At 33.0% G+C, this 26,986-nt stretch overlaps 1 protein-coding gene across 3 annotated transcripts; it reads right to left on the bottom strand.

Annotated features, from left to right (window-relative positions):
* Positions 1 to 7,329: 7,329 nt before the first annotated feature.
* On the bottom strand, positions 7,330 to 25,558 carry LOC111057734 (putative uncharacterized protein DDB_G0277255). 3 transcript variants are annotated; one of them, XM_022345195.2, is made up of 5 exons: positions 25,099 to 25,558; positions 15,803 to 15,869; positions 12,872 to 13,153; positions 11,320 to 11,403; positions 7,330 to 9,852 (listed from the first exon to the last, which is right to left on the bottom strand). In XM_022345195.2, exons 2-5 carry the CDS (start codon positions 15,860 to 15,862, stop codon positions 9,559 to 9,561), a joined length of 720 nt encoding a protein of 239 aa, XP_022200887.2. In that variant the 5' UTR covers positions 15,863 to 15,869; positions 25,099 to 25,558; the 3' UTR covers positions 7,330 to 9,558. The 3 variants fall into 3 exon arrangements, with proteins under 3 accessions (XP_022200887.2, XP_039295210.1, XP_039295209.1); XM_039439276.1 differs by lacking the exon at positions 11,320 to 11,403 and having other exon boundaries at positions 8,691 to 9,852; positions 25,099 to 25,226; XM_039439275.1 differs by lacking the exon at positions 15,803 to 15,869 and having other exon boundaries at positions 8,801 to 9,852; positions 25,099 to 25,540.
* Positions 25,559 to 26,986: the final 1,428 nt, after the last annotated feature.

Below are 26,986 nucleotides of genomic sequence, written 5' to 3'. Positions count from 1 at the left end.
TATCAATACAAACATACACATTATAAGTAGTTAAAGATTAAATCATGGAATATTTATTAGAAATATACTTAGGCTCAAAAGTAAGAATAGCCTACACTGAAGCCGAGTTGTTAAAAATAATCATGGAAACAGATTAATTTTTCTTTTACAAATACAGTTTTAACAATTTCATTGGGGATCTTATTCTAATTATTGGAAAATAGCTTCCAGTTAGGAAGCTAAAGAAAAAAATCATGGAAACAGATTAATTTTTCTTTTATAAAGACAGTTTTAACGATTTCATTGGGGATCATATTCTAATTATTGGAAAATAACTCCCAGTTAGGAAGCTGAAGAAACATTTAGCTATTGACAACACCTGCGTCTCATTTTTTCATTAAAACATTAAGATGTTCCCATAATTCTCACCAATTCTGTACATACATTTTTGATTGTCTGATTGTGCCCTTTCTTTTGCTTTCACTGTGACATCTTGCAATTTGCTAATTCTCAGGTTGCAATTCATGCGATAACTCACTCATTGTGTCCTGATTGTACCCATTCTATATTCAAGCTTCAACTGTACCACAAAAAAAATCTCACTTTTCACAGAGATGTTGCGGAATTTCTCCATATTAAGGTGAAATAAAAAGATGTTGTCAATTCCACAAAGTTTTTATTTGAGTCCAAACTAGTCTCGATGCACTTGGCATCATCATCAGTGGTAGACTGAGGAAACTGGGCATTTTATAGGGGAAGGAAACTCTGGCTGGTCAGTTCAGGTGTGACAAGTGCATTGGAACTAGCTTGGACTCGAATAAAAACTTTGTGGAATTGACAACATCTTTTTATTTCACCTTAAAAAAAATGCTCTTTATTACTCCGTAGCCCATACTTCCCAGCAATTTCGCTACATTGTTGATACTGTAGAAGGAAATATACTACTCCTGTTTGAAAAAAAGTATTAAATCAGTATGAGGTTCTAAGGATACGTGTAGATAGAACGGCATTTTCATTATTTATCTAATCCTCGTGGTGGGGGGCAGGCCCCCCTTGCCCTTCCTAAATGGCGCCCCTGAAAACGGGCTGCTTTACGGTTATTTTTATTCATTTTGCGACAACCAACAAGCTTGCGTCAATGATCGGACTATTATTTACACAATTTTTGTACTGAACCTCTTATCAGAAATTGTTATCTTCTGATAACTCTGAGCTGAACTGTATTGACTTTAACCATTCTTGTCAGGCACGACTGGATTATTACTTATTGTTAGTGCCAACAGTAACTGTTGATCGTGTTCCTTCTTACATTCATAAAGCCTACGTTCTGAAAACTATCAAGTTAATTCTTCAACCAATTTTGAGTGATTGAATTGAATTACTGTGTTATAATTTTCAACTAACTTATCAAGTAATTAAATTACTGTGTCTTTAAATTTCAATACTCTTAGAAATGTCCAGTTCTTCCTCAATAACTAAATTCAAAGACTGCTTTCTTCTAGCATCAGAAAATGGATTCAGCTACGATTGTAAATTCATTGTCGGACCTGGAAAAAAAGTAATCGAAGGACACAAAATGTTTTTCTCGCTGGCTATTGAAGTGTTCAAAGCTATGTTCTACGGTGACCTGAAAGAAGACAACGCTGTCAAAGTTGAAGATTTGGATGCTGACGGATTTGAAGCCATGAAGTATTTCATCTATACAGGTGAGGTGAATTTTTCGTCAACAATGCAAGCTCTATTAACCTACATTGCCGCTCGAAAGTATCTCATAACTGCACTCACCAAGCAATGCATTGTGTATATTGAAAAAAATATCAAGCCGTCTGAGGTATTAGAAGTCCACGAGTATTGTGAAGCAAATAATATATCGGAACTGGGGTTAGAAGATTTATGCTTGAGAATGATTAAAGAGGAATTTCATCGAATAGTTTATCGTGAATCATTCCCAATGCCCAAAATTGAAACAATCCAATTGATTTTGAAGTCTCGACGTCTGATAATAAAATCAAAGATCCAGGTGCTTGAACTCTTCAAAAAATGGGCTCTTGCTAAGGTAGCACAGGAAAGTATTAGCGATGAGGAGTTGGCAACTAGCTTTGAGAGCTTGAAGAAGTATATACAGTACAACAACGATTTCACATCACATATTTTAGAGTCACTGCTACTCGCACAAAAATGAGAAACAATCTATTCAGAGTAATCTGATGCTGGAATCTGATTTGAAACCCATGCCTGAGAGTCTTTCAGTGGTACAACACCAACGAAGCTTTCTTCCCATGTTGGAGTAGAATCAGAATAATATAAATATACTTTGAATTTTTTTATTCAGTTGGTCAATCCTGTGATGAAAGCGATAAAAAAAACTTTAGCATTCCGAATAGTTCAGTAGATAAATTTGAATTTAGTTTAACACAAGGTGGTAAAAATTTTCTGTGATTCTTCGTCCAACCTGCTGAAAACTCCCCTTATTATACTAAACATATTTTTATAATGAATTCGAAAGTTCCAGTACTAGCACAAGACGAACGTGATATCTAACCTTCATCAATAAATGTAGAATAATGCCAATCAGCAAAGGATACAAGGTATTATTTGCAGAAATTGATTTGGATACATTGAAAAACAGTCTATTTATAGGGAGAGATAATAAAGCAGTAACGATAATCCAAGTAAAATTCAACCTAACCAAAAAATGTTAATGAAGTTTACAAGACTTATGTAGATCTATTATTAAAATTTAAATAAAATAAGTCCCTCCCCCCTTGTATAATAATCTAGATTACTTTTTCAGTGTTGAAAATTTAATCATGATCCTTAACGTAAATATGATCATTAACGTATTCGTTATGGATATCGAAATGCTAATGTTTCATGCAGCAATTATTATTGATTCTCTCAATGAATAATATCAACAAGCAGCGAATATGGTTTTTTTTCAATGATTCCTATATAATAAACCTAATAAAATTTGAGGTACCACACAATTTTCACAATAATGCACATTATTTGTGAGAATACTTATTCTCATATGAAGATACTTCTATGAAGTTATGGGAATCTGAATATTTTTTGCAATGGAGGTTTCAAATAGATAGTTGAAGAATAATGTCAATCTTTCTATTGCAAGAGAAATGTTAATGCAATGTATGCTATAAATAAATGTTATAGTATGTTCGAATTTTATTATTCTGTTCTTTTCTATATTTTTGTATTTGTTATACTAAACCAGCCTCAATTCATAGAAGAATAACTTTTTTATCTTAAGTAAAAGAGGAGTTAGATTTGAAGTGAATAGTAGGATGAATAAGGATCCGAATGTAATAATACTGTATTTGTTCTTATACTGAACCAGTCTCAATTCATAGAAGAATAACTTTTTTATCTTAAGTAAAAGAGGAGTTAGATTTGAAGTGAATAGTAGGATGAATAAGATCTTATTGAAATTTAGAATGATGTTATCTAAACTAAATCAATAACAAAGATTATCAATAATAGATTCTGACATTAATGCATTCACGGTCGTTGAATTCTATTGAATTTTTGTGCAGTTCGTTGCCACTGATGAAAAATTTTCAACGTCCTCAGATAATCTACTTTATTTTCTTCCAAGAAGTTGTTCAACACTAGAAGAGACAAATTATTGTCAAGTTTGACTGTAATGGCAGTATTTGATTAACATTGTTGATGCTATCCTTGTCTATATCATTCGAGAAAGCAGATAGCGCCATCTTTTTCCACCTCTGCAACGTTGACAAATCGTTTGTCAACAATGTAGAAATTTAAACAATTATTAACAAAATGTTCAATTTCAATAAAGAAAATTTATTATTAGATCCTTAAAAATAGATTTTCTTGACGAATAAAATATTCGTGATCATTTTCAACAAGATTGAACACTTTTAAGCCCAGTTGCACAAAAGCCAGTTACATTTTAACCTTGATTAATTTCACGAGAACCGATCAGATAAGGCTTTTTTGATAAGACGGCTTCTCGGATTAAATATTTCAGAAAGGGTAATTCTCGTGGAATTAGTCACGATTAAAACTTGACCGGCTTTTGTGCAACCGGCACTTAATATTTGATCAGATATACAGTTATCTATTATAGATATACAGTTCTATTCTATAGACGGCAGTGACAAGACAGAGAATTGGCAACGATGTTCTGGTATCTTTGTACACTGCCGTTATAACGTGGACCTCACTATAGAAATAGAAAGAAAAATGAGAATCTTAGTACCCTTTCTGAAATATTTAATCACAACATGTTTCGGACATTGATGCCATTTTCAAGTGATATGAAGTAAATAAATAAATACTGCTGGAAGATTCTTATTCAATGTCCGAAACATGTTGTGATTAAATAATTCATAAAGGGTACTGAGATTTTTATATTTCTTTCTATTTCTATAAAAAGTAGCCCTATACAGAAAAGAGACCTCACTATAGTCTCATAAGTTTACTATCATTAGTTTTGATTTTCTCAGCCATTCAACTTGGTCAAATCAAAAGAATGTCTTGAAAAGTTTATACTTGACAAATGCTTCCTTGCATTCAAATTTCCTCACCTTACAGTGAGGAGTCAATTAACACATTTCATGTTTTACATAAATCAACTGTGACTAGTTGTAGTTGTAGTTGTAGTTGTAGTTGTTGACAAGAGGCTCGGTCCTAAGTATATGTGTACGCAGCTTAATACATAGGGAATATTGCAGAGGCAAGTCAACTCAATAATAATATCGAGTGACCTGGCTGGCTCAGGTCTGGTGTCAGAGTTTTCAGGTCGCAACTGATCAATTTCAGGGCCTCTGACATGACCTAACGACTCTTTTTAGGCAGCCGGGACTGACGACTTAACGTGTGATACACAAGGATGGTGATACACATTCTTTATCAATATATCAATTTTATTAGGTGATACACATCATACAATAAGTATGTAATATATTCACATTCAAATTCAAAAGATTATCCATGAAAAACAATTACAATACAAATTTGAATACTATAAAATTTAATACAATTAAAACAAAGAAATTCAATGTATAATTTAGACACCCCACTATAAATTATATGTGTTAGGGGTAAAAGTTGTATTATATTATGATTAGACCTTCATGCAGTAACCGGTAGAGTTTGAGCCGAAGCTACTTGTTTATCTGAAGGCTTTCAGATGTTACATCTTAGAACAGATCCTGGGGGAAATTTAACAGGGTTGCCGTAAACAACTTGGCAGATGGATGACTCTTGTCGATAATGCATTCTCTATCTGTCGGTCTCTTTCTATCTTCATCAACTTCAGGACAACGTAGTTTCCATCTCTGTTTATTCTATAGTGAGGTCCACGTTATAATGGCAGTGGATAAAGATAGAAGAATAGCGATGCCGATTCTCTTCATTAATTAATTATATTTCAACACTGTAAAAAATGTAACTGGCATCGTTGTGGACCTAGAAAAGTATAGTACTACCGACTTTGTCGAATGATAGACAAGGATAGCTACACCAAAGTTGATCAAATACTGTCATTATAACGTGGACCTCACTATACTGTTACTGCTCATACATTTCTTGGGTTGATGACGAGAGAAGCTGATATTGGGAGATGGAAGAGCTCGTGATAAGAGAGATAGTAGGTGCAGTCATAGAGGAATAAGCATAAGTAGATGGTATTGGTATTTTATGTTCCAAATTTCTAGCCTATTTCTTGTTAACTTAGCCGACTACTGTCTATTACTAGGGTTATTTCGTTAGGGGCAAAAGTGTAAGAACGGCACAGTATGAAAATGAAAGAAATGAAAATGAAATTTATTGATTCCTTTTCACAAAAACATAGCAAATTACAATTTTAAAAAAAATGAGTGACTACCAGCGTCACATAGCTTTACCAAAGACAACTACTAGGACTATTGGTTTGAGTTAACATTGAAATTTGCAATATGATACCATGGCGTAACATCTTATTCTATCTTTTCTCTATGGTACCGTACCATACAGTACCTCTCAGTTTCAGATTCGGGATATTATACTTATGATTTTCTAAGTAGTTGTAAAGAAATATCAAGACAATATTACTCTTGAATGTTTGTTTCCATTATGGACTGCTTGTTAATAATCACTTTTGAACAACTAAATTACGACATAGCAGTCAGATACCTATTTATAAATAAAAGCTATTAGCTTTTTTAGTTAAGTGAGTAGAAGCTAATCACTTTTATTTATAAATACCTGACTGCTATGTCGTAATTTAGTTGTTCAAAAATGGCAATATTACTAGTCTTCCTATTTGATACTTCTTATTATTTTTGAACGTTGAAGTACAATTTTCAAGACCAATTAATGTATTGTGCAATATTGATGGTTTTTAACAATAATCTTTAATTTCTTACATTTTTGTTATCAAATAGAACTACTATAGTGAGGTCCACGTTATAGTGGCAGTGTACAAAGATAGAAGAATAGCGATGCCGATTCTCTGCATTAATTAATTAATATATTTCTACACTGTAAAAAACATAATTGGCATCGTTGTAGACCTAGAAAAGGATAGTACCACCGGCTTTGTCGAATGATAGACAAGGATAGCAAAACCAAAGTTGATCAAATACTGTCACTATAACGTGGACCTCACTATAGCAGTCGAATTCCTTCAATAAATGAATTCATTCACTCACTGTGACAAAAAGATCTCTCGGCAGGTCCACCATCTTCATGGCGAAAGACCTCATTGTCACAGTAAGTGAATAAATTCATTGAAGAAATTTGACTGCTGGTCGATTTATTTGAAATAACAAGGAAGTGATTTAATATTAAGCAGTTTGAGATGGAAAACAACATTAAAGACTTCAATTTCTTCTACTAGTATTATTTAATTTTATAATAGTATTATAATAATATTATAATAGTATTATAATAGTATTATATAATTTCTCTAGTATTGACCTGGTATATTATCCTGGAGTTCTCAATTTAATACAATAATATTCTCTAACTGAAGATTGTAATCATGGTAGCCTAACATTAGAACTCACAATTGGAATGTTTCCCCCCAGTTCTTGTTTTTTCAATTTGAAATGTTCACATCAAATCAATTTATCGTGATGTAATGAGTTAAGTTAGAATCACAGTATTCGAAAAAAACATTTTATCGGAGTCGAAAAAATATTTACGGCATAAAGTTGATTTTTTTCATTAAAAATTGCATTATTTGAAAAATGTCAACCTATTGAATTATATACCTAACACAAGTATCATATTTATAGATTGGTTGCAAAACATCCATGAAAATTACGGGGGGATCACAATATTATGATAAGATGGTCTAGGAAGTTTGAATCAATAATCATGTTCATGCATTAATATTTATTCATTCACATATAAATATAATGTGAAAAGCTTATTCTAAAACCCACCACCATTACTAAATATACATACAATTCGTGAATGAAACTATGTTACTTGAATTTGAACTACACAACTAATATAAATTTGAGATGTATGCATTCCGGGCTACTCATTTTGATTTATAAAATAGAATTGTAGTACCCTTTTTAAATAAATATAAAATAATAGATTAAAAACACAAATTAAAACTACTAGTTTTAATGTATTAGTTTTATTTTTATTTTTAAAACCTGAAGATGATGTGGAACATTGAAGCTAGTAGCCTAGTTTCAATTTGTGTTTTCAATTTATTATTTTATATTAATTTAAAAAAAATCTGGTGTGGTACACTCACACAACTTTCCTTGCTCATATTTGAAACTACGATCAGACTTCTTTATATATATATAATTGTTTTCAGAGTACTTTTTCTTTGTGTGAATTGTGAAATTCAATGATTTTTTTAGTCGTCATTTTTTTAAAGTCGTCAAAACAGCTGCTCTACAGATGAAATATCTCGACTATGAGTGAGTTCTTTTTATGAACTGCGCTACCTACCTACCTCATGCACGAGAAGGAGGTTACTAAGTCCATTTCCCAAGGATGGGGTGGACCCCCCCTTTGGTTACCCAGAAAGGAGACTCATGCCAGTTGATAGAACTGATAAATAACTATACAGGGTATGAATTTGAAAGAAATCGATCAAGTCAATTTTGAGAAAATCGTGAAAAGCATGGTTTTTTAGTAATTATCCGCCATTTTTCTCAAGAATATTACGGAGCTCCTGCAATTTTCCCAGAAAAAAAACTCATGTCATTTGATAGGGCTTATGAATTGCTATCCATGGTATAAATTTGAAGGAAATCGTTAGAGCCGTTTTCAAGAAAACCGTGAAAACATGGTTTTTTAGTCATTATCCGCCATTTTTCTCAAGAATATTACAGAGCTCCTGAAATTTTTCCAGAAATGAGACTCATGCCAGTTGATAGGGCTTATGAATAGCTATCCATGGTATAAATTTGAGGAAAATCGTTAGAGCCGTTTTCGAGAAAAACGTGAAAAACATGGTTTTTTAGTAATTATCCGCCATTTTTTCCGCCATCTTGAATTGAATTTTGTTGAATTTCTTATTGTCGGATCCTCATGGTATAAGGACCTTAAGTTTAAAATTTCAAGTCAATCGGTGGATTAGGAATGGAGTAATCGTGTTCACAGACATACACACATACACACACACACACACACATACACACACACATACACACACACACACACACACACACAGACCAACACCCAAAAATCATGTTTTTGGACTCAGGGGACCTTGAAACGTATAGAAAACATGAAATTAGGGTACCTTAAATTTTTTTGGAAAGCAATACTTTCCTTACCTATGGTAATAGGGCAAGGAAAGTAAAAAGAGTACTATAATGCTATTTTATAAATGAATCTGAGAGTATAGATCAATCTTGGTTATTGATATTACTGAATTAATATGTTTTAAATCAGGAACACCTTTGAATTTACTTCTACCATTTTTCAAAAATTTTAAAACTCTGATATTAGAACATATTTTTACACAGAATAAAAACAGTCTTAAAGTATAATTTTCTCAGTATAATATTGGTTCAATTTTTCTCTAGTATTGATATTGATTAGTCATATTTAAAATAATATCATCATGTTCATCACTGAAAAACACATCCATAAATCAACAAAAAAAAATTAATAAATCTTGAAAATCCTCAAGAATGATAAAAGAATAAACTTTCAATATTACAGAGAATCTCTGAAAAATATATACCTTATCATGAAAATTATGCTATAAACAGTTTCTTTCAATTAAGGAGAAATACCACAACATATGATACCATACAATCAAATTATGATAAAAAGAGTTCATGCATGAATAACTGAAAAATGCAGCAATTTCGAGTATTTGTGTTTTTATTGTTTTAAGTAATTATTGTGTTTGCATGTACTAATAATGAATAAAGTTTAGAAAAAACATTTCACTACTTCATTATCTTATGATGTACGTATTGATATGCGTGACTTTCCGATCATTCTCTGTTTAAACCATGTCGAATAGGCTACCAGTACATTAACATTAAACCGTTGACAGATAATTTGAACAATTGAAATTCCGTTTAAGAGCGTCGTAAATTGGAGTTTGGTTACTGGGTGATCCATTCAATGTCTCCTGTGTTTCTTCTTATTAACTTCAGGACTACTAACTGATCTGCTGGGTCTACTTGTATCAGATCCTGAGTCACTAGCATCTGAACTAGTAACTGAGCTAGAGGTAGAGGCCGAGCTAGAGGTCGTGGACGAGCCAGGGGTAGAGGCCGAGCTAGAGGTAGAGGACGAGCTGGAGGAAGAATGTAACCTGTGAGGTCTTTTTTGATCCTTGTTCATGTTCATGAACCAATAATCAAGGAACAGATTGTTTAATTCTGTGAGTTCTCTGTCAATGTCTGCCAAGTTCTGTAAAAGAAAGTTGGAATGCTATCAATATAAGTTAGTTGACCTATTAATAAAATTGTATAAATAATAAAATTTGTAAAACAAATAGGGCTCAAAAGAAGTACGATTTATACTTCCATGAATATAAATAGCCGTCGCTTCGCTCGCCATATCCATCTAGCCAGGGGGATCCGCCCCCTGGCTACCCCCGACTGGATCGTCCAAAAATTAGATCAGCGGGCACGTTTCGCTCGCCTGCATTTTTCATTTGAGCATGCTTCATTCCATCAGAAAGTCAAAGTACAGAGAAAATGCAGAAAAGCTGAGAAAAACGCTGATTTTGTGGCTATCTCTGATGAAATATTAAAGTCACCTCATCACAAAATTTTTAGACCCTAGGTAAACCTCTGTACCAAATTTGAACATTTTCTGTCTATTACTTGATGAAAGAACTGAGAAAACGCAATAAAACTCTAATTTTGGGCGTATCTTTGCTTTGGCATTATTTCAAATTCCTTCTTACACAACATTATTATTCCCTTGCTCAGCTTCTGTACTTAATTTGAACATTTTCTATTCATTTGTTCTCGATAAAGCTGAGAAAACGCTAAACAAAGCTGGAAAAACGCAGATTTTGGGCGTATATTTGGAAATGTTTCCAAATCCGTTCTTAGTGCGCCTCTGAAGGGCCAACTGAACATACCTACCAAATTTGAACGTTTTTGGTCCGGTAGCCATTTCGCTTTTATATAATATAGATAATCATAATAAAGCTATAGATGTGGCCTCTCTTCTAAACTTCCTCCTGAAGACAGTAGCAACCCTCGTGATGCTCCCACATTCCTAGCTTTGGAGTGTACAAGACCCTGGAGAAGGTACTAGAGAGGTTCTACTGGCCAAATTCAAAAGAGGATGTCAAGAACTGGTGCCGAAATTGTGCAGTCTGTGCATCTGCCAATGGCCCTATAGTCCAGTAACTATATAGACTACATTGGTGCATGCAATTCATATTGTAGTTATAATTTTTTGATATATTATTTGGGTACAAAAGAGAAGTCCAGAACCAATTTTCCATGCAAAATTCCTTGTGCTAGATACAGAGTGGCCCAAAAAGTAGTGTCTGCCATAAAGTGTCTTCTAGTTTCTCAAATGAGGCTTTTGGAATTCCAACTAGGCTTGGTATTTCTTCATACTGGGAAGAAGAAATAACAAAATATTGCCAGTTCCTAATGTTAATAATTTTTCTAAATTATTTGGAATTTAATCAAACAAGTACTATGTTCCATGTCAAATTGAATAAATCTTGGAAATTTTAATCACGTTAACTTTTGCAAACTAACGACTCAGAAAATTAGAGAAGAAGGAATAAAGAAGTGGAAGAAGGAGAAGAAGAAGAAGAAGAAGAAGAAGTAGAAGAGTTAGTTACAAAATATAAATAATTATAATTATGGAATTTCTCAAATCGAATGTATCTTGAAATTTGATTACCAGATTGCTTTCCGGGATCATGCCGTTGAATATCAAAAAATCGTTGTTGAGCGATGTTAGCTGATAATCCAGTAATGGGGAATTCTAAAAAAGAACGATTATAATATTACTGTATGTTGATTTAAAGAGATTAATAAACTAACTCAGAGATTCACAGAAATTAACCAAATTATTAGGGAAAATTGAACGACTATTATAAACCGATATTCATGTAGCGAGATAATAACTAGAAATAGCAATCTTCCATGTTGTTTTCCACGACAAACTGCTTACTATTAATTATCACTTTTCTGTTATTAAATAATAGAACGACTAGCAGTCAAACTAGTAGTTTTGAGAGTCGTTATATAACTAGTCGTTATATTTAATAACAGAAAAGTGAAAAATGAAACAGTTTGTTGATATTGTGAGTTTTATGATAATGCAATCGCAGAATAACTCAGTAACTAAGCATTCAATGGAAGAGACTTAAAATGTTGTTCAGAAATCCACTTTATTTGAATAAAAATTAATATTTTACAGGAGCATGCTTTCGTGTCTGCTCACACATCATCAGCTCCACACGAAAGAGAAATAACATTTTTTAAAAATGAAGTGGATTTTTTGACAACATTTCAAGTCTCTCCAATTATGAAAAGTTCCACAACATCAATATTCACTCTACAAACTTAATTATACAATGGAGGAATCTGTTATCATAGTTTTAGTTTCTCTTCTGTAGTTACAAATTTCTTCAAAAAACTCAATTTTCTCCAATTATCAATGATAATTCAGTGAAATATTCTTATTTGATTTGGTTTTCAATGATAAATTACTACGGTGTTTCATGAATAATTAAGCTCACAATTGAAAAGGAATTGTGAGAAGTAAAAAGCACAACTTAATTTTAGATGATTAATATGAAAATTTTGGAAAAGAACAGCTTTCGTCAAAGCCTGTTGTTTCACCCCAATTACTAATACTGTAATAGTATCATTGTAACTTAATTTTGGATTATTGACCGAACGCAGTGATTTCTATGTTTTAACTCAGATTTTCTTTTGTCTGTATGTAACGCATTTACGGCCTAACGCGTTGAAAGAATTCTATGAGATTTGGCAGGAATATTCCTTTTTTAACGGCACGTCGATGTATACAAGATTTTTTTTTGGAATTTTGCATTTTAAGGGTGATATGAGGGAAATAGGAATTCCCTCCATACTCCGATATCACTATAATATAATGATATATAATATAATTTAATATGATAATATAGTGATATATTATATTATATTATCATCTACTCTGATGATAGGATTAATAAGACTATTGAATTATTCATAATCAATCAGCTGACAAATGCATTATTCATTGCATGCATTACACAGATGTCTGGGGAAGCCGGTGAACAGGTGACACCAGATACTTGTGGATGAGAAAACTGCGTGAGGTCTACTGTTCACAGAACTACTAGTTGATAAAACAATTTTGGAAATAAACAGTTTTTGTCAAAGCATATTGTTTCAGCCCAATTATTAATACTGTAATACAAATACAAGCATTAGACACCTACCCTAATTTGCATGACTTCTTTGGACCAATATTGGGGGAGCCAATAAGGGGTCATTGCAGGAGACACTCCGGGTCCGGACGCTGTCGACATGACGGCTCCTCCGGTTGCCATCCCCACCCCTAGCATCGGATTGGCAGGGAGTAAACCCCCTCCAACCATCCCTGGAATCCTGGGAGTCATGGGCATAACTCCCATGGGACGTGGAACTCCATATGGAGTCATCCCCATGGGGCGACCCATCATCATGCCTGGATAACGCATTCCCGGGAGCATCATGGATGTCTGCAACATGGCCCAAGTTTATAATGTCGAACGAAAACCCTCTCTAAAGGAGAGCCTAAATCGCTCCACTTATTCAATTGTCTTATTTCAGTAATTGATCTCCTTATTATATATCTATTTTAGCTTACTGATTTTTCTGTTCTATTCTTGTTAGATGTATTATGTTTAGATAGTGTATCCTTGTATTTTTCTGCTTGCACCATACGCATATATATATATATATATATATATATATATATATATATATATATATAAAATATTACATATTATAATATAATACTAGGTAGGGGCAAGGTCAACTGATAGAGAGGACAAAAAAATCTCTAAAGCTGGGTTTACACCAAATTATTAACAAAATGTTAATAACTTAATCCTTATAGATTCTATTAGATTGAACGGAACTTGACACAAACATAATATGTTTATCATGTATATGATAAGTTATGTTCAATCTAACAGAATCTATAAGAATTAAGTTATTAACATGTTGTTATTAACTTTGGTGTAAACGCAGCCTAACTCCACCAAATGAAAAATGTGTTTCATGTCAAAACGTTGGAATAAATGAGAACTACCACATTAAAGCTGCGTTTACACCGGAGTTAATAACACGAGTTATTAGCAAAAAGTTATTAACTTGACTGAATCGTCAAAAAATTCCTCTCAACAAAAGTTAATAACTGGTGTTTTTAACAGAAAATTCATTGTTATTAACAAGATCTTGTTACCAATATAATTGACTTCCATATGATTTCATTTAATGAGACTATTCATATGATATAATAGCCGGAATAAAAAGCAAAAAATCTGGTGTGGCACACTCACACAACTTTCCTTGCCGTTATGAAAATTGATTACGCTAGTGTTCCCGCGCATCAAAGATTTGAGCCAGCTGGTGACAAGGCAATAACGCTGGAGACACACATGAGATCTGCTATCTCTTCATAGTGAATGATTTAATAGAATCAACAATAATTTGCAATTGAATAATCACATTTTCTCGAATTTAAAGCTTATTTTCAATTTTAGGTGAAAATGTTACTGAAAATTAATTGTAGAGATTTTCATGCTTAATCTACTCCACTTGATTTTTTTTTTGTTTAAATTGTATCTGAAGCCTGATAATTGGGAATCTAAAATCGAACCTTGCATTGATGGGGCGGAGCTCCTGAAATTTTCACAGATATGGGACTTGTGGCAGTTGATAGAGCTTATCGATGACTATTTTAGGTATGAATTTGATCAAAATCGTTGGAGCCGTTTCCGAGAAAATCACGAAAAACCCTGTTTTTGACAACATTCTCGCCATTTTAGCCGCCATCTTGAATTGCATTTGATCGAAATTGTTCGTGTCGGATCCTTATAGTGATAGGACCTTAAGTTTCAAATTTCAAGTCATTCCGTTAATTGGGAGATGAGATATCGTGTACACAGACGCACATACACTCATACACACACACACACACACACACACACACACACCACACACACACACACACACACACCACACACACACACACACACACACACACACACACACACACACACACACCGATACAGACCAATACCCAAAAACCAGTTTTTTGGACTCAGGGGACCTTGAAACGTATAGAAATTTAGAAATTGGGGTACCTTGATTTTTTTCGGAAAGCAATACTTTCATTACCTATGGTAATAGGGCAAGGAAAGTAAAAAATTGTCTTCAAAATACTTTAAATTGGAACAGGTGTGATCATTAACATCTTTATCTGATCTAATGTAAACTAATTATAGGGCGTTTACACCAGAGTTGATAACAAAAGTTCTTAACTTATGTTGATAACATTTTCTTTCAGCTGCTAGTTTTGTTCTCAACAAAAGTTAATAACTTTGTCACGTGTTTCGTATGCAGCTGTAGTTATTAGGGAACAGCTGTAGATGTTGGGTAGGGAAGCTTGGCGAGGGGCTTGCGGGGAAGATAGAAACCTGTTGTTAACAAAAGTTACCGACTCTCGATGGATAACAAAAATCTTGTTAATAACAAGGAATTTTCTGTTGAAAACACGAGTTATCAACTTTTTTCAAGATAATTTTTTGTCGATTCAGTCAAGTTGACAACTTTTTATTAATAACTCATGTGATCAACTCCGGTGTAAACGCAACTCACCATGATTTTATCAACTTTTGTAATTAACATTAGTTGATAACAAAAATGTTAAAAACTTGTGTTATTAACTCCGGTGTAAACGCAGCTTAACACATTTCCTTTGATCTTTACCGACTCTCGATGGATAACATGAATCTTGTTAACATAAATCTCGTTTTCTGTTAAAAACACGAGTTATTAATTTTTGTCGATTCAGTCAAGTTGATAACTTTTGTTAATAACTCGTGTTATTAACTCCGGTGTAAATGCAGCTCAATATGATGTGACTTTTGTAATTAACATCAGTTAGTAACAAAAATGTTGAAAACTTGTGTTATTAACTTCGGTGTAAACGTAGCTTAATTCAGTCGATCTGAAATCAAAACTTAGAAAGTGTGGTCGCTTTAAGCGGTACCTGTTCCCTCATTATTAAAGTTACTATTCTTACTTCTTAAATATGAGTTGTATGATATGGAAGATGTGAATTTATTCAAACAAAAAAATTTCAACTTATTGATACTTACCACCTCAGAATCTTGAAGTCCAAATACGGCTACAAAAATGAAAAATATGTTGTAATCCATCCTGGAACTATAATTGCACAACTTCAACTCTTGAAACTATCGAATACGCACTGATGATTTCATTGGAACAAGTTCTTGAAACATTAAAAGCAATAGGGCCTACGTCAATCCATAAGTGAGCTATGGTTATTTCAGATCAATTTATGTAGATTTATTCAAGTTCAAAGTATCGAGTAGCTTGATGCAACCAGGGATGCAATCCTCTCTTGCTTATAATTTTTTATCTATGTTGTATAAGAAACATTTTTCAAGTAACAATGATCAAGTTTTATAAAACTTTGACTCGGTCAACTGGAAATACAAAATAATAGAATTATTAATGATGTACTAATGAACCTACATCTGTTAAACTGGTAGTTCTCAATCACTGGTGGAATTCAGTTTGTTGTTGAAAATAATCTTATTCAAAAACAGGAATTACGCCTTTCAATTTTTATTCATTTATTCATTCTCTAGTTCATATTGATGCCCGTTATCGTAACATTTTTGAAGAAAATGTTTTAAAGAATTCAAATATCATTTCATTTTAATCTAATTCATGAGTTTGGGGAGTGTTTTATGGTTTAGAATAGACTAAACATCAAGTTTTTTTCAAGAGATTATTTGAGAATAACTCTATTGTTTTCATACCGTATCGGGGCACCGAGCTTCGCTCGTTATTTTTATCGACCGAGCGAAGTTAGGTCTAAGATTCAAGTCGACAGTTTGGCATTTCTATTAATGTTTAAATGTTTATATGTTGCGCATTTACGGCGAAACGCGGTAATAGATTTCCATGAAAATTGACAGGTATGTTCCTTTTTAAATTGCGCGTCGACGTATATACAAGGTTTTTTGGAAATTTTCCATTTCAAGTACAATATAAAAGGAAAAAGGAGCCTCCTTCATACGTACGCCAATATCAGAGTAAAAATCAGACTATAGTATTTTTCATCATAGATCAGCTGTCGAGTGGATTATAAAATGCATGCAATTCAATATCTCAATGTAACTTGGTAAAAAATCAGCAGCTGTGTAGACTATTAATTGCATGCCTCATTGAATGCAATTTTCATGCACTATTAAATGAACTATTGATCGTGTAATTAATAACTAAAATAACATAGTATTGTCTCTCGAACTTCCTCTGCTTTGAACTCGGGCTGTCCTGTTGCCAGTATGTCTTGAAGTAGATTAGCTTTTGATGTTAGCATTTTTGATACACCAACCCCAACAGCCATTAGCCGTTTTCACACCAATATCTCGCCGACACGACATACAGACAGGATTACTCTGATGGACAGTATAAGAGTAGGCTGTGGTTTAAAACTGAGCGAGGTCTACTGTTCACAGAACTACTATTTTATTGATAAACAGAACACAATTCTCTAAAATGATCGTGCTCATATTTTACAGCTGGCTATACGTCAGCTTATGAATTTCAGGGATGCGATATTTTGATTTTCCACAGAATACCTCGCTCACTTTTTAGTATCCACAGACCTAGAAAGTCTCAGCTGTTTCAGCCAAGGATGAATTATCCTTTTAATGTCGTTCAGAGAGTTTTCTCAAGGATGAGACCTAGTGCAATAGAAATTTTATATTATAAACCTACTATGTTCCAAATTTCGTGAAAATCGTTAGAGCCGTTTACGAGATCCGTTGAACATAAATAACCAGTTATAAAAAAATAAAAATAACCAGATATAAAAATATAAACAGATATACAGAAATTAATATAATAGGATAATGTAGTCAACAATTTGTAATAATTATAACTCTAATAATAATATTTTCTATTATATCGAAATATATTATTACATGCTTTCTCTCGTGACTTAACCATCTATTCCAAGCTCCAACCCATGACAAGAGCGAAAGTTAACATGCTCGATAGCCTATTAGCAACAATTACCTCAAACAAGGCTGTCTTGTTGCATTGTTTGGCTTTATTGTGTTCCTACCAAAGCTTGAACAATATTTCTGGGTACAGACTCGACCCCAGAGTAGCCTACATGATGTTGATTATGATGACAAAGGGTATAACATCATCACGGCCCTTCAAAACGTGACGTCACCTGAGCTCCCTCCACTAGGCTTCCGATACAAAACCCCAATTCTCATTTCCATCAATTGAAATCAAATGTGATGTAGGAGCTTATGGTTCCGCTTGAGGCACGTTTATTGTTGCAAGACAAAGAAACAGCTTTAGTTGGAGAAATGAGTGAATCGAGTTTAGATGAGACAATCAATGAGGATTGGGGTAATAAGTGATTTCAGTGAGTAAGTTATACTTTGAGACTTACATGATTCTTAGTGAGAAAATGTCTAGGTATGATGATGCCGGGTCGCCATTTCTACCATTCTAGAAACAAGAATTACCTACTAGTATTATCCAATTTTCATGCCTTGACTTGGAATTCTGGTAACAGATTCAAAAATTCATATTTTTGTTCAAGATTAAAATTAATTCTGAAATTACATTTCCATGAAGATTACAATATCAACAAGCTATTTCTTGTCATTGACGCTACCGTACATGAATATTGGTTTAAAACTGCGCGAGGTCTACTGTTCACAGAACTACTATTTTATTGATAAACAGAACACAATTCTCTAAAATGATCGTGCTCATATTTTACAGCTGGCTATACGTCAGCTTATGAATTTCAGGGATGCGATATTTTGATTTTCCACAGAATACCTCGCTCACTTCTTAGTATCCACAGACGAAGAAAGTCTCAGCTGTTTCAGCCAAGGATGAATTATCCTTTTAATGTCGTTCAGCGAGTTTTCTCAAGGATGAGACCTAGTGCAATAGAAATTTTATATTATAAACCTACTATGTTCCAAATTTCGTGAAAATCGTTAGAGCCGTTTACGAGATCCGTTGAACATAAATAACCAGTTATAAAAAAATAAAAATAACCAGATATAAAAATATAAACAGATATACAGAAATTAATATAATAGGATAATGTAGTCAACAATTTGTAATAATTATAACTCTAATAATAATATTTTCTATTATATCGAAATATATTATTACATGCTTTCTCTCGTGACTTAACCATCTATTCCAAGCTCCAACCCATGACAAGAGCGAAAGTTAACATGCTCGATAGCCTATTAGCAACAATACCTCAAACAAGGCTGTCTTGTTGCATTGTTTGGCTTTATTGTGTTCCTACCAAAGCTTGAACAATATTTCTGGGTACAGACTCGACCCCAGAGTAGCCTACATGATGTTGATTATGATGACAAAGGGTATAACATCATCACGGCCCTTCAAAACGTGACGTCACCTGAGCTCCCTCCACTAGGCTTCCGATACAAAACCCCAATTCTCATTTCCATCAATTGAAATCAAATGTGATGTAGGAGCTTATGGTTCCGCTTGAGGCACGTTTATTGTTGCAAGACAAAGAAACAGATTTAGTTGGAGAAATGAGTGAATCGAGTTTAGATGAGACAATCAATGAGGATTGGGGTAATAAGTGATTTCAGTGAGTAAGTTATACTTTGAGACTTACATGATTCTTAGTGAGAAAATGTCTAGGTATGATGATGCCGGGTCGCCATTTCTACCATTCTAGAAACAAGAATTACCTACTAGTATTATCCAATTTTCATGCCTTGACTTGGAATTCTGGTAACAGATTCAAAAATTCATATTTTTGTTCAAGATTAAAATTAATTCTGAAATTACATTTCCATGAAGATTACAATATCAACAAGCTATTTCTTGTCATTGACGCTACCGTACATGAATATTGGTTTATAACAGTTGTTTTTTCTTATAATTTGGTTAATTTTATTGAATCTCTGATTTGGTTTATTAATCAACCATACAGTAGTAATAATAATCGTTCCTTTTCTAGAGTTGAGCAATCAGCCCACTATCAACAACGTGTATTTGAGATAGAACAACATGATTCTGGGAACCAATGTGATAATCAAATTTGAAGTAGGCCTATATCAGATTTGATAAATTCAATAGGATTATTTCTACATTGCAACCAATTCTAATTTTCTGCATAGTTTGGAAAAGTTATCGTGATTAGACAACTGTATCAAGGTTTTTAAATAGGAGTTAGTCCAAGTACCTTGTTATCGTTGAGTTATCTCAAGGTTCAAGTATCTTGTGACTAAATTATCTTCAAGTGTTTAGCAATTTTTTGGATGAAAATCAAAGTAATTTATCTACAGAAGGTGAAAGTTTTACATCAGTTGCAACGAGTTTCACAAAAACTCTATAGAACTCAACCACTGTAATACGGCGTTTCATTCGATTCGATTATTGAAAATCTTTGTATTGATTTCGTTCGGATGACATCATTTTACGACTGTTAAATTTGATTTGATTTTTGTGAAAATATTGTTTTGCAATGGAAAAAAGTATCTTGAAATATTATTTATTTATTTGAAAATTTACATATTCGAGGGCACCAGGAACTGAATCCCATTATTGCCCTCATAACACACATTGAGCATACAATTTGAAAATACAATAAATTAAAATGAAAATAGAATAACTCAACTAATATACTATTGAGTTTTAGAAAAAACAAAATACAAAAAAAAATAATAGAAAACCTTGCAAATATGAAACTTATAGTATAGCAGATAAAAGAAGAAGAACTAAGTATGTAACTAATACTGAAGAATTCAAGAAGAAAAGAAAAAAGAAACAAAGAAAAGAGAATTATGGAAACTTAGCAAATATGAAACTTATAAATAAAAACACTAATATATTATGTAATACATAGGAAAGAAAAAAAAAAGACAAAACTCAACAAACATAAATCTTATCCAAGTCCCGCCTGAACACACTGTCTGAATCAAAAAAATCTAATGCATTATTAAGCCTATTGTATAATCGAAGAGACCTAAACAGGGGAGCATTGTAACCACTGACCGTTCTACATCTGATAATATCAAAGGTGGGATGATCTCTGGAATTGAACGCAGGAACATGGAACCTGATCAATGAGAGCAGCGAAGGAGAAGAAAATCGACCCCTTAACAGACCATGCACGAAAATCAATGAGTCTCTCTCCCGTCGTAATCTCAATGATACAAAGTGAAAGGTACCTCTCAAACGGTCTGTAGGAAACCCCAAAGGACAGGATTGGCCGAAGCGCTTGTAATAGAGAAACCTCAAAAACTTATTCTCAACCACCTCAAGACCATGAGTACACAAATCAGTATAAGGGTTCCAAATCACAGAGCAATATTCCAACACACTCCGGACCAATGACACATAAACAGTACATATTGCATCAAGGTTATTGAAGTTAGCTGTATTCCTCATAACAAAACCTAGCATTTTATTGGCTCTAGCTATGCTATAGTCTATGTGCACTGAGAACCTGAGACAGCTATCAAAGATTACACCCAAATCCTTACATGTATCGACTCTTTCCAGATTCATACCATGTACTTCATAAGAAAAGTTCATCTTCAAATTTTTTCTAGAGAATGAGATACACTTACACTTCCTAACATTCAAGTCAAGTCCATTGATAGAAGACCATCTAGCCAATCTGTCAAGATCTTGCTGCAACAAATTACAATCATTGGAGTTAGTAATCTCCATGTAGAGCTTGACGTCATCAGCAAAGATCAAACATTTTGCTTTCTTTAACTGGAGAGGCAGTTCATTGATCAATAGAAGGAATAAAAGAGGACCGAGTACACTCCCCTGTGGAACTCCTGAAGTGCTAAAAAAGGGTGTTGATCTAGAACACCTGACCATAACATAATTGGTACGATGGAATAAGTAACTTCTGAAAAGATTCACGAGTTGCACACAAAAACCCAAATCATCAAGTCTCCTCAACAGTGCTCCCTGATCAACACGATCAAATGCTTTTGCATAGTCTGTGTAAATGACATCAACCTCACCTCCAGAATCCATTACCCTCGAAACATCCATAGTGAACTCCATCAAATTGGTGACCACAGACCTTCCAGGGAGAAACCCATGTTGACAGTCCGATATCAGAGGACGGGAGTAACACAAAATCTCACCATACAAAACACGCTCAAAAACCTTTGCGAAGACTGACAGCAGGGAGATCGGACGATAGTTATCAATCAGATCCTTTCTGCCAGACTTATATACTATTATAAACTATAAACCTATAAACTTGTAAAATTAAAAACCTATTATAAACTTAAGCCTATTATAAACTTGTAAGCACTATTATAGATGTGAAATTTCTATATTAATTCAGATTCTTCAACAACCTATTTGTGAGGGATGGACTTCTTTGGAATGAAACACTTCAGATGCTCAGCATTATTTTGATCTGTTTTTTGTTAACACCTTACCTGTCAATAAGGGTGTGTGAAAATGAATATATTAATGATATTCATAGCTATAAGCTTGAACGCTCTCTGTGTTAACATTTTCTGAATTCAGTACTAATGTACTGAATTCAGGAATAGTAGCCTACTGAATTCAATGTACTGAATTCAGGAAATGTACTGAATTCAATGTAGGCTACTGAATTCAGAAAATGTTCACACAGAACAGAGCGTTCATGAATTAGCATGATATTGAGTACCAGACTCTGTCTGCCGTTGAAGTTTTGCGTGTAGCCAAGCAACTGTCATGCTACGCTCATGTAGAGTCAATAAACCCATCAAAATTCCCATTACCTGATACAGGAATTCTGTAACTTAGCTGGAAGTTGATAAAAATGGGAATAGATAAACAGAAATCATTTTCAAAGAAATACTTTAATGCGTATATTCAATTGAGCTCTCTTACAAAGAATGAATAGAAAGTAGGAGAAAAGTAGGTCAGAATTATTGTAAGTTATTATAAAATTGGATTATTATAATATTCAATTCTTTGACATTTTGCCTCATCAAAACTTATAGATATTATTACATTCAGTTTCTCATTCATTTATTTATTTATTCCATAGAGACATAAACACATAAACATAAAATGATTGGAAATGAAGAAACAGGCTTATAGCCCTTACTATTACATTCCCGAATTTTGATTAAAAGTTTGTCCAAAAGAGGTTATGATTCCAGCACTTTTAAACACAAATTTTGGTCACAAAATAATGACAGAAAATTTATAATTTAGAATGTTAGTGTAGGAAATTAATACAAACACTCCACTGTAGTAATGTGTTGAAAACTTAAAAATAATTGAATAAACTTTCAATTTTTTCTTGCAATGGATTAAAAAAACTATTGTCCATTATAATTCATGAACTATTCATTTGAAACCTCAATTGCAAAATATATTTTAATTCCTATGACTTCATATATGAGTATCTTCGTAAGAACAAGTATTCTCACAAATAATATGCACATGATGTACCTAATTAACTTGGTAGGTACCCTACATTTTAATAAATTATTTTCATTTTGGTTTTATCTAGGAATTATAAGAGAAAAACAAATTTCAGCTTTTTAATATGATTCATTGGAAGAATTAATAACAATTGCATGAAAGATTAACATTTCAATATCACTAAAGCTGCGTTTACACCAAAGACCTTAAAGATGCATAACAGACTTACATGCAGCGCTAGTGTCGTACTTGGAATTGAAATCGGCCATTGGGGGGGCAACCTATACGATTATCACATACCAATGCCTTTGTAATCTATAATATTACACATTATATAGATATAATATCTCGTGCTAAAATACCCCAATGGCGGCCTTCAATTTCAAGTAAGAGCTATCATTGGGAAGACATACGCATTGTGGGTCTATATCTCTTTAAAGTCTTTGGTTTACACCAAAGTTATTAACGAAATGTTAATAACTTAATCCTGATATATTCTAGGTAGATTGAACATAACTTATCATACACATGATGAACATATGTGTTTGTCAAGTTCCGTTCAATCTAATATTTTATAAGGATTAAATGATTAACATATTTTGTTAATAACTTTGGTGTAAACCCAGCTTAAGGAATACGTTAATGATACTGAAATGTTAATGTTTCATGCAATTATTGTTATAGATTCTTCCAATGAATTATATAAACAAGCAGAAATATGTTTTGCTATTATGGTTACTAGATAAAAACTCAAATGAAAATAATTTATTAAAATGTAGGGTACCTACCAAGTTAATTACATCATGTGCATATTATTTGTGAGAATACTAAACTAATCTGAGTTATTATTTATGGGGGGGGGGTAACTTATTGAAATTTGAATAATAAATTACATAAGCCTCATTACAATGTGCATTAACCTAATTACATTAACCTCAGCAACATTTTTGGGTTATGTTGAATTTCACTTGGATCATCGTTACTACCTTATTATCTCTTTTTAGAAAATTATTGGTTTTCAATTCATCTAAATTAATTTCTGCAAATAATACCTTGTAGCCTTCGTCAATTGTCATTATTCTACATTCATTGATGAAGGTTAGATCATCACGTTCGTCTTGTGCCAGTACTGAAACTTTCGATTTCATTATGTAAATAGGTTTAGAATTCATGTAATCAGGTTGAACGAACAAGCTTAGAAAATTTTCTGCTTCTTGTGTTAAACTGAATTCAAATCCAGTATTAAAACGATAACGTAACGGAATGCTGATTTTTGTTTTATTGTTTACATTATTGTATTGACCAACTGTATAAGCATAATTTATAGTATATTTATATCCTTCTGATCCTACACCATAAATGGGAAGAAAGATGCGTTGCTGTTGTACCACTGAAAGACTCTCAGGCAAAGGCTTCGAGTCTGATTCCAACAGATTACTCTGAATAGCTTGTTTCTCTTTTTGTGTAAGAAGCAGTGACTGTTCAATATGTGATTCGAAATCGTTGTTGCTGATTTTTAAAAATCGAATGTACTTCTTCAAGCTCTCAAAGCTAGTTGCCAACTCCTCATCGCTAATATTTTCCTGTGCTGCCTTAGCAAGAGCCCATTTTTCGAAGAGTTTAAACACATTGAGTTCTGATTCTAATTTTAAACGTCGAGACTTCAAAATCAATTGGATTGTTTCAATTTTGGCCATTGGGAAAGAGTCACAATCTACTATTTTATAAGTTTCCTCTTCAATCATTCTCAAGCATAAATCTTCGAACCCCGAAATATTATTTGCTTCACAATACTCGTAGACTTCTAATACCTCAGATGGTTTAATATTTTTTTCAATATACACAATGCATTGCTTGGTGAGTGCAGTTATGAGATACTTTCGAGCGGCAATGTAGGTTAATAGAGCTTGCATTGTTGACGAAAAATTCACCTCACCTGTATAGATGAAATACTTCATGGCTTCAAATCCGTCAGCATCCAAATCTTCAATTTTGACAGCGTTGTCTTCCTTCAGGTCACCGTAGAACATTGCTCTGAACACTTCACTAGCCAGCGAAAAAAACATTTTGTGTCCTTCAAATACTTTTTTTTCAGGCCCAACAATGAATTCACAATCGTAGCTGAATCCATTTTCTGATGCTAGAAGAAAGCGTTCTTTAAATTTAGCGATTGAGGTTGAACTGCACATTTCGAAGAGTATTGGAATTTCAAGACGCAGTAATTCAGATACTTGGTTAAAGATTATATCACAATTACTCACAATTAGTAGGAGATTATAATACAGTATTACAATTAAATTATTCACAGTTAGTTACAAAGATATTTCACTTCAATAGTTTCCAGTTAACACTAACAATAAATCCATTCGTAGTTCGTAAATTATGACAAGAATGATTGGAGATATTCTTGTGAAGGGCATGTGTAGGTGTATCTATGAATTCTAGATAAGAGATTCAGTACAGAAATTGTGTCAAGTACCGGTATAGCCCGATCATTGAAGCAGGCTTGTTGATGAATGAAATATCCCAGTAGTGGGACGATAATGGACCAGTGTTGCCAACCATTTCATGTTTCAAGTTGAATGACACACCTACTTGAGTAGTTCAGTTCAATAATTTGACTCATTTTTGTTCAGAACTCATTTTCCATAATAAGTATGGATAATAATTCTTTTTATTAAAACTAGTCACTTGGACTAACCATTAACTTCAATCTATTATTTCTTAAAAACTGAAATACATTTAAAAGTACTAAATCCTTCAGCTCTGTTTTACAATATTATTACACTATATAATTTGTTTTTGATTAACTATTCTCATTTATACAAACATATTTTTTTCACTTCAATAATCACACCAACACAAAGGTCTTTGTCCATCCATACATGGATAATAATGAATATCGGGGGACCGAACTTCGCTCTGGAGTGTAAGAGCATAGAAAATTTGTAACGGAAGATTGAATTTATAGTTTATATTTATTTATTAACTTTTTCAGTCGTACAATTATTTTTACAGTTATATGAGAAGGCACAACAGGCTTAAGCCCAAAACTGTCCTTTTTCAAATTTATCTACAGTCCAAATCAAAATCTAGGTTAAGCTACTATCACTCATAAAAATAACAATTCATTCACACTTCAGAAAACAAACAAATAGTTATACTATGAATTCGATTTAGAATATACTATGTTTGCTACAATATTTGTTAATATACTATGTACTATTCTACACTAACAGCATCTAGTTACTATTTTGGACTTTCTGAAGTGAACATGTTTTTTTAAAAAAAGATAAACGAAAATAAGTTTCTCACGCTGAATTTTTAATTTCGTGAGATCAGCTGGATAATCCCACACATGCACTCGTTCACTCTCATTAAGATATAGACAGACAACAAAATTTCCAGCTGTTTTTCCAAGGACGTAATTTATCCTTTTAAGGAAACTCTTTTAATGTCCTTCAGCGAGTTATCCCAGGGTTGAGACCTATAGTGCAATGGAATTTTCATATAATAAACCTACTTTGTTAGAAATTTCGAGAGATTTGTTAGAGCCGTTTTTGAGATCCGGTCACATAGGCTACAGATTTATATAAACATCCAAACATCTGAACATATAAACCGAAATTGCTCGTTTAATAGTATACGATTATATTTGAGTAACAAAATCAATCGAATGTAGTAGAGGGAATTTTTTTACTCAAACAATGATTAGCCTCTATCTGTTAGTATACATAGGAGATATTGATTTACAGTCAAAGCGTCAATTGATTTAGGTTTAGCTGAATGCTGATTTTTTTAATGGAGGATGACGTATGTAGTCT

This window comes from Nilaparvata lugens, chromosome 12 (assembly GCF_014356525.2).
Source record: "Nilaparvata lugens isolate BPH chromosome 12, ASM1435652v1, whole genome shotgun sequence".
NCBI classification, from domain to species: Eukaryota; Metazoa; Arthropoda; class Insecta; order Hemiptera; family Delphacidae; genus Nilaparvata; species Nilaparvata lugens.
This window is presented reverse-complemented; position numbering and strand designations above follow the sequence as displayed.

Bases quoted from the DNA above. Each gene is read 5' to 3' on its own strand.
- LOC111057734 (XM_022345195.2), bottom strand. From the start codon at position 15,862: ATGGATTACAACATATTTTTCATTTTTGTAGCCGTATTTGGACTTCAA. The intron at 11,404-12,871 runs GTAGGTGTCTAA...GTTCTTTTTTAG, and splicing joins AAGAAGTCATGCAAATTAGG to AATTCCCCATTACTGGATTA. The intron at 9,853-11,319 runs GTAATCAAATTT...TTTCTTTTACAG, and splicing joins TGATCCCGGAAAGCAATCTG to AACTTGGCAGACATTGACAG.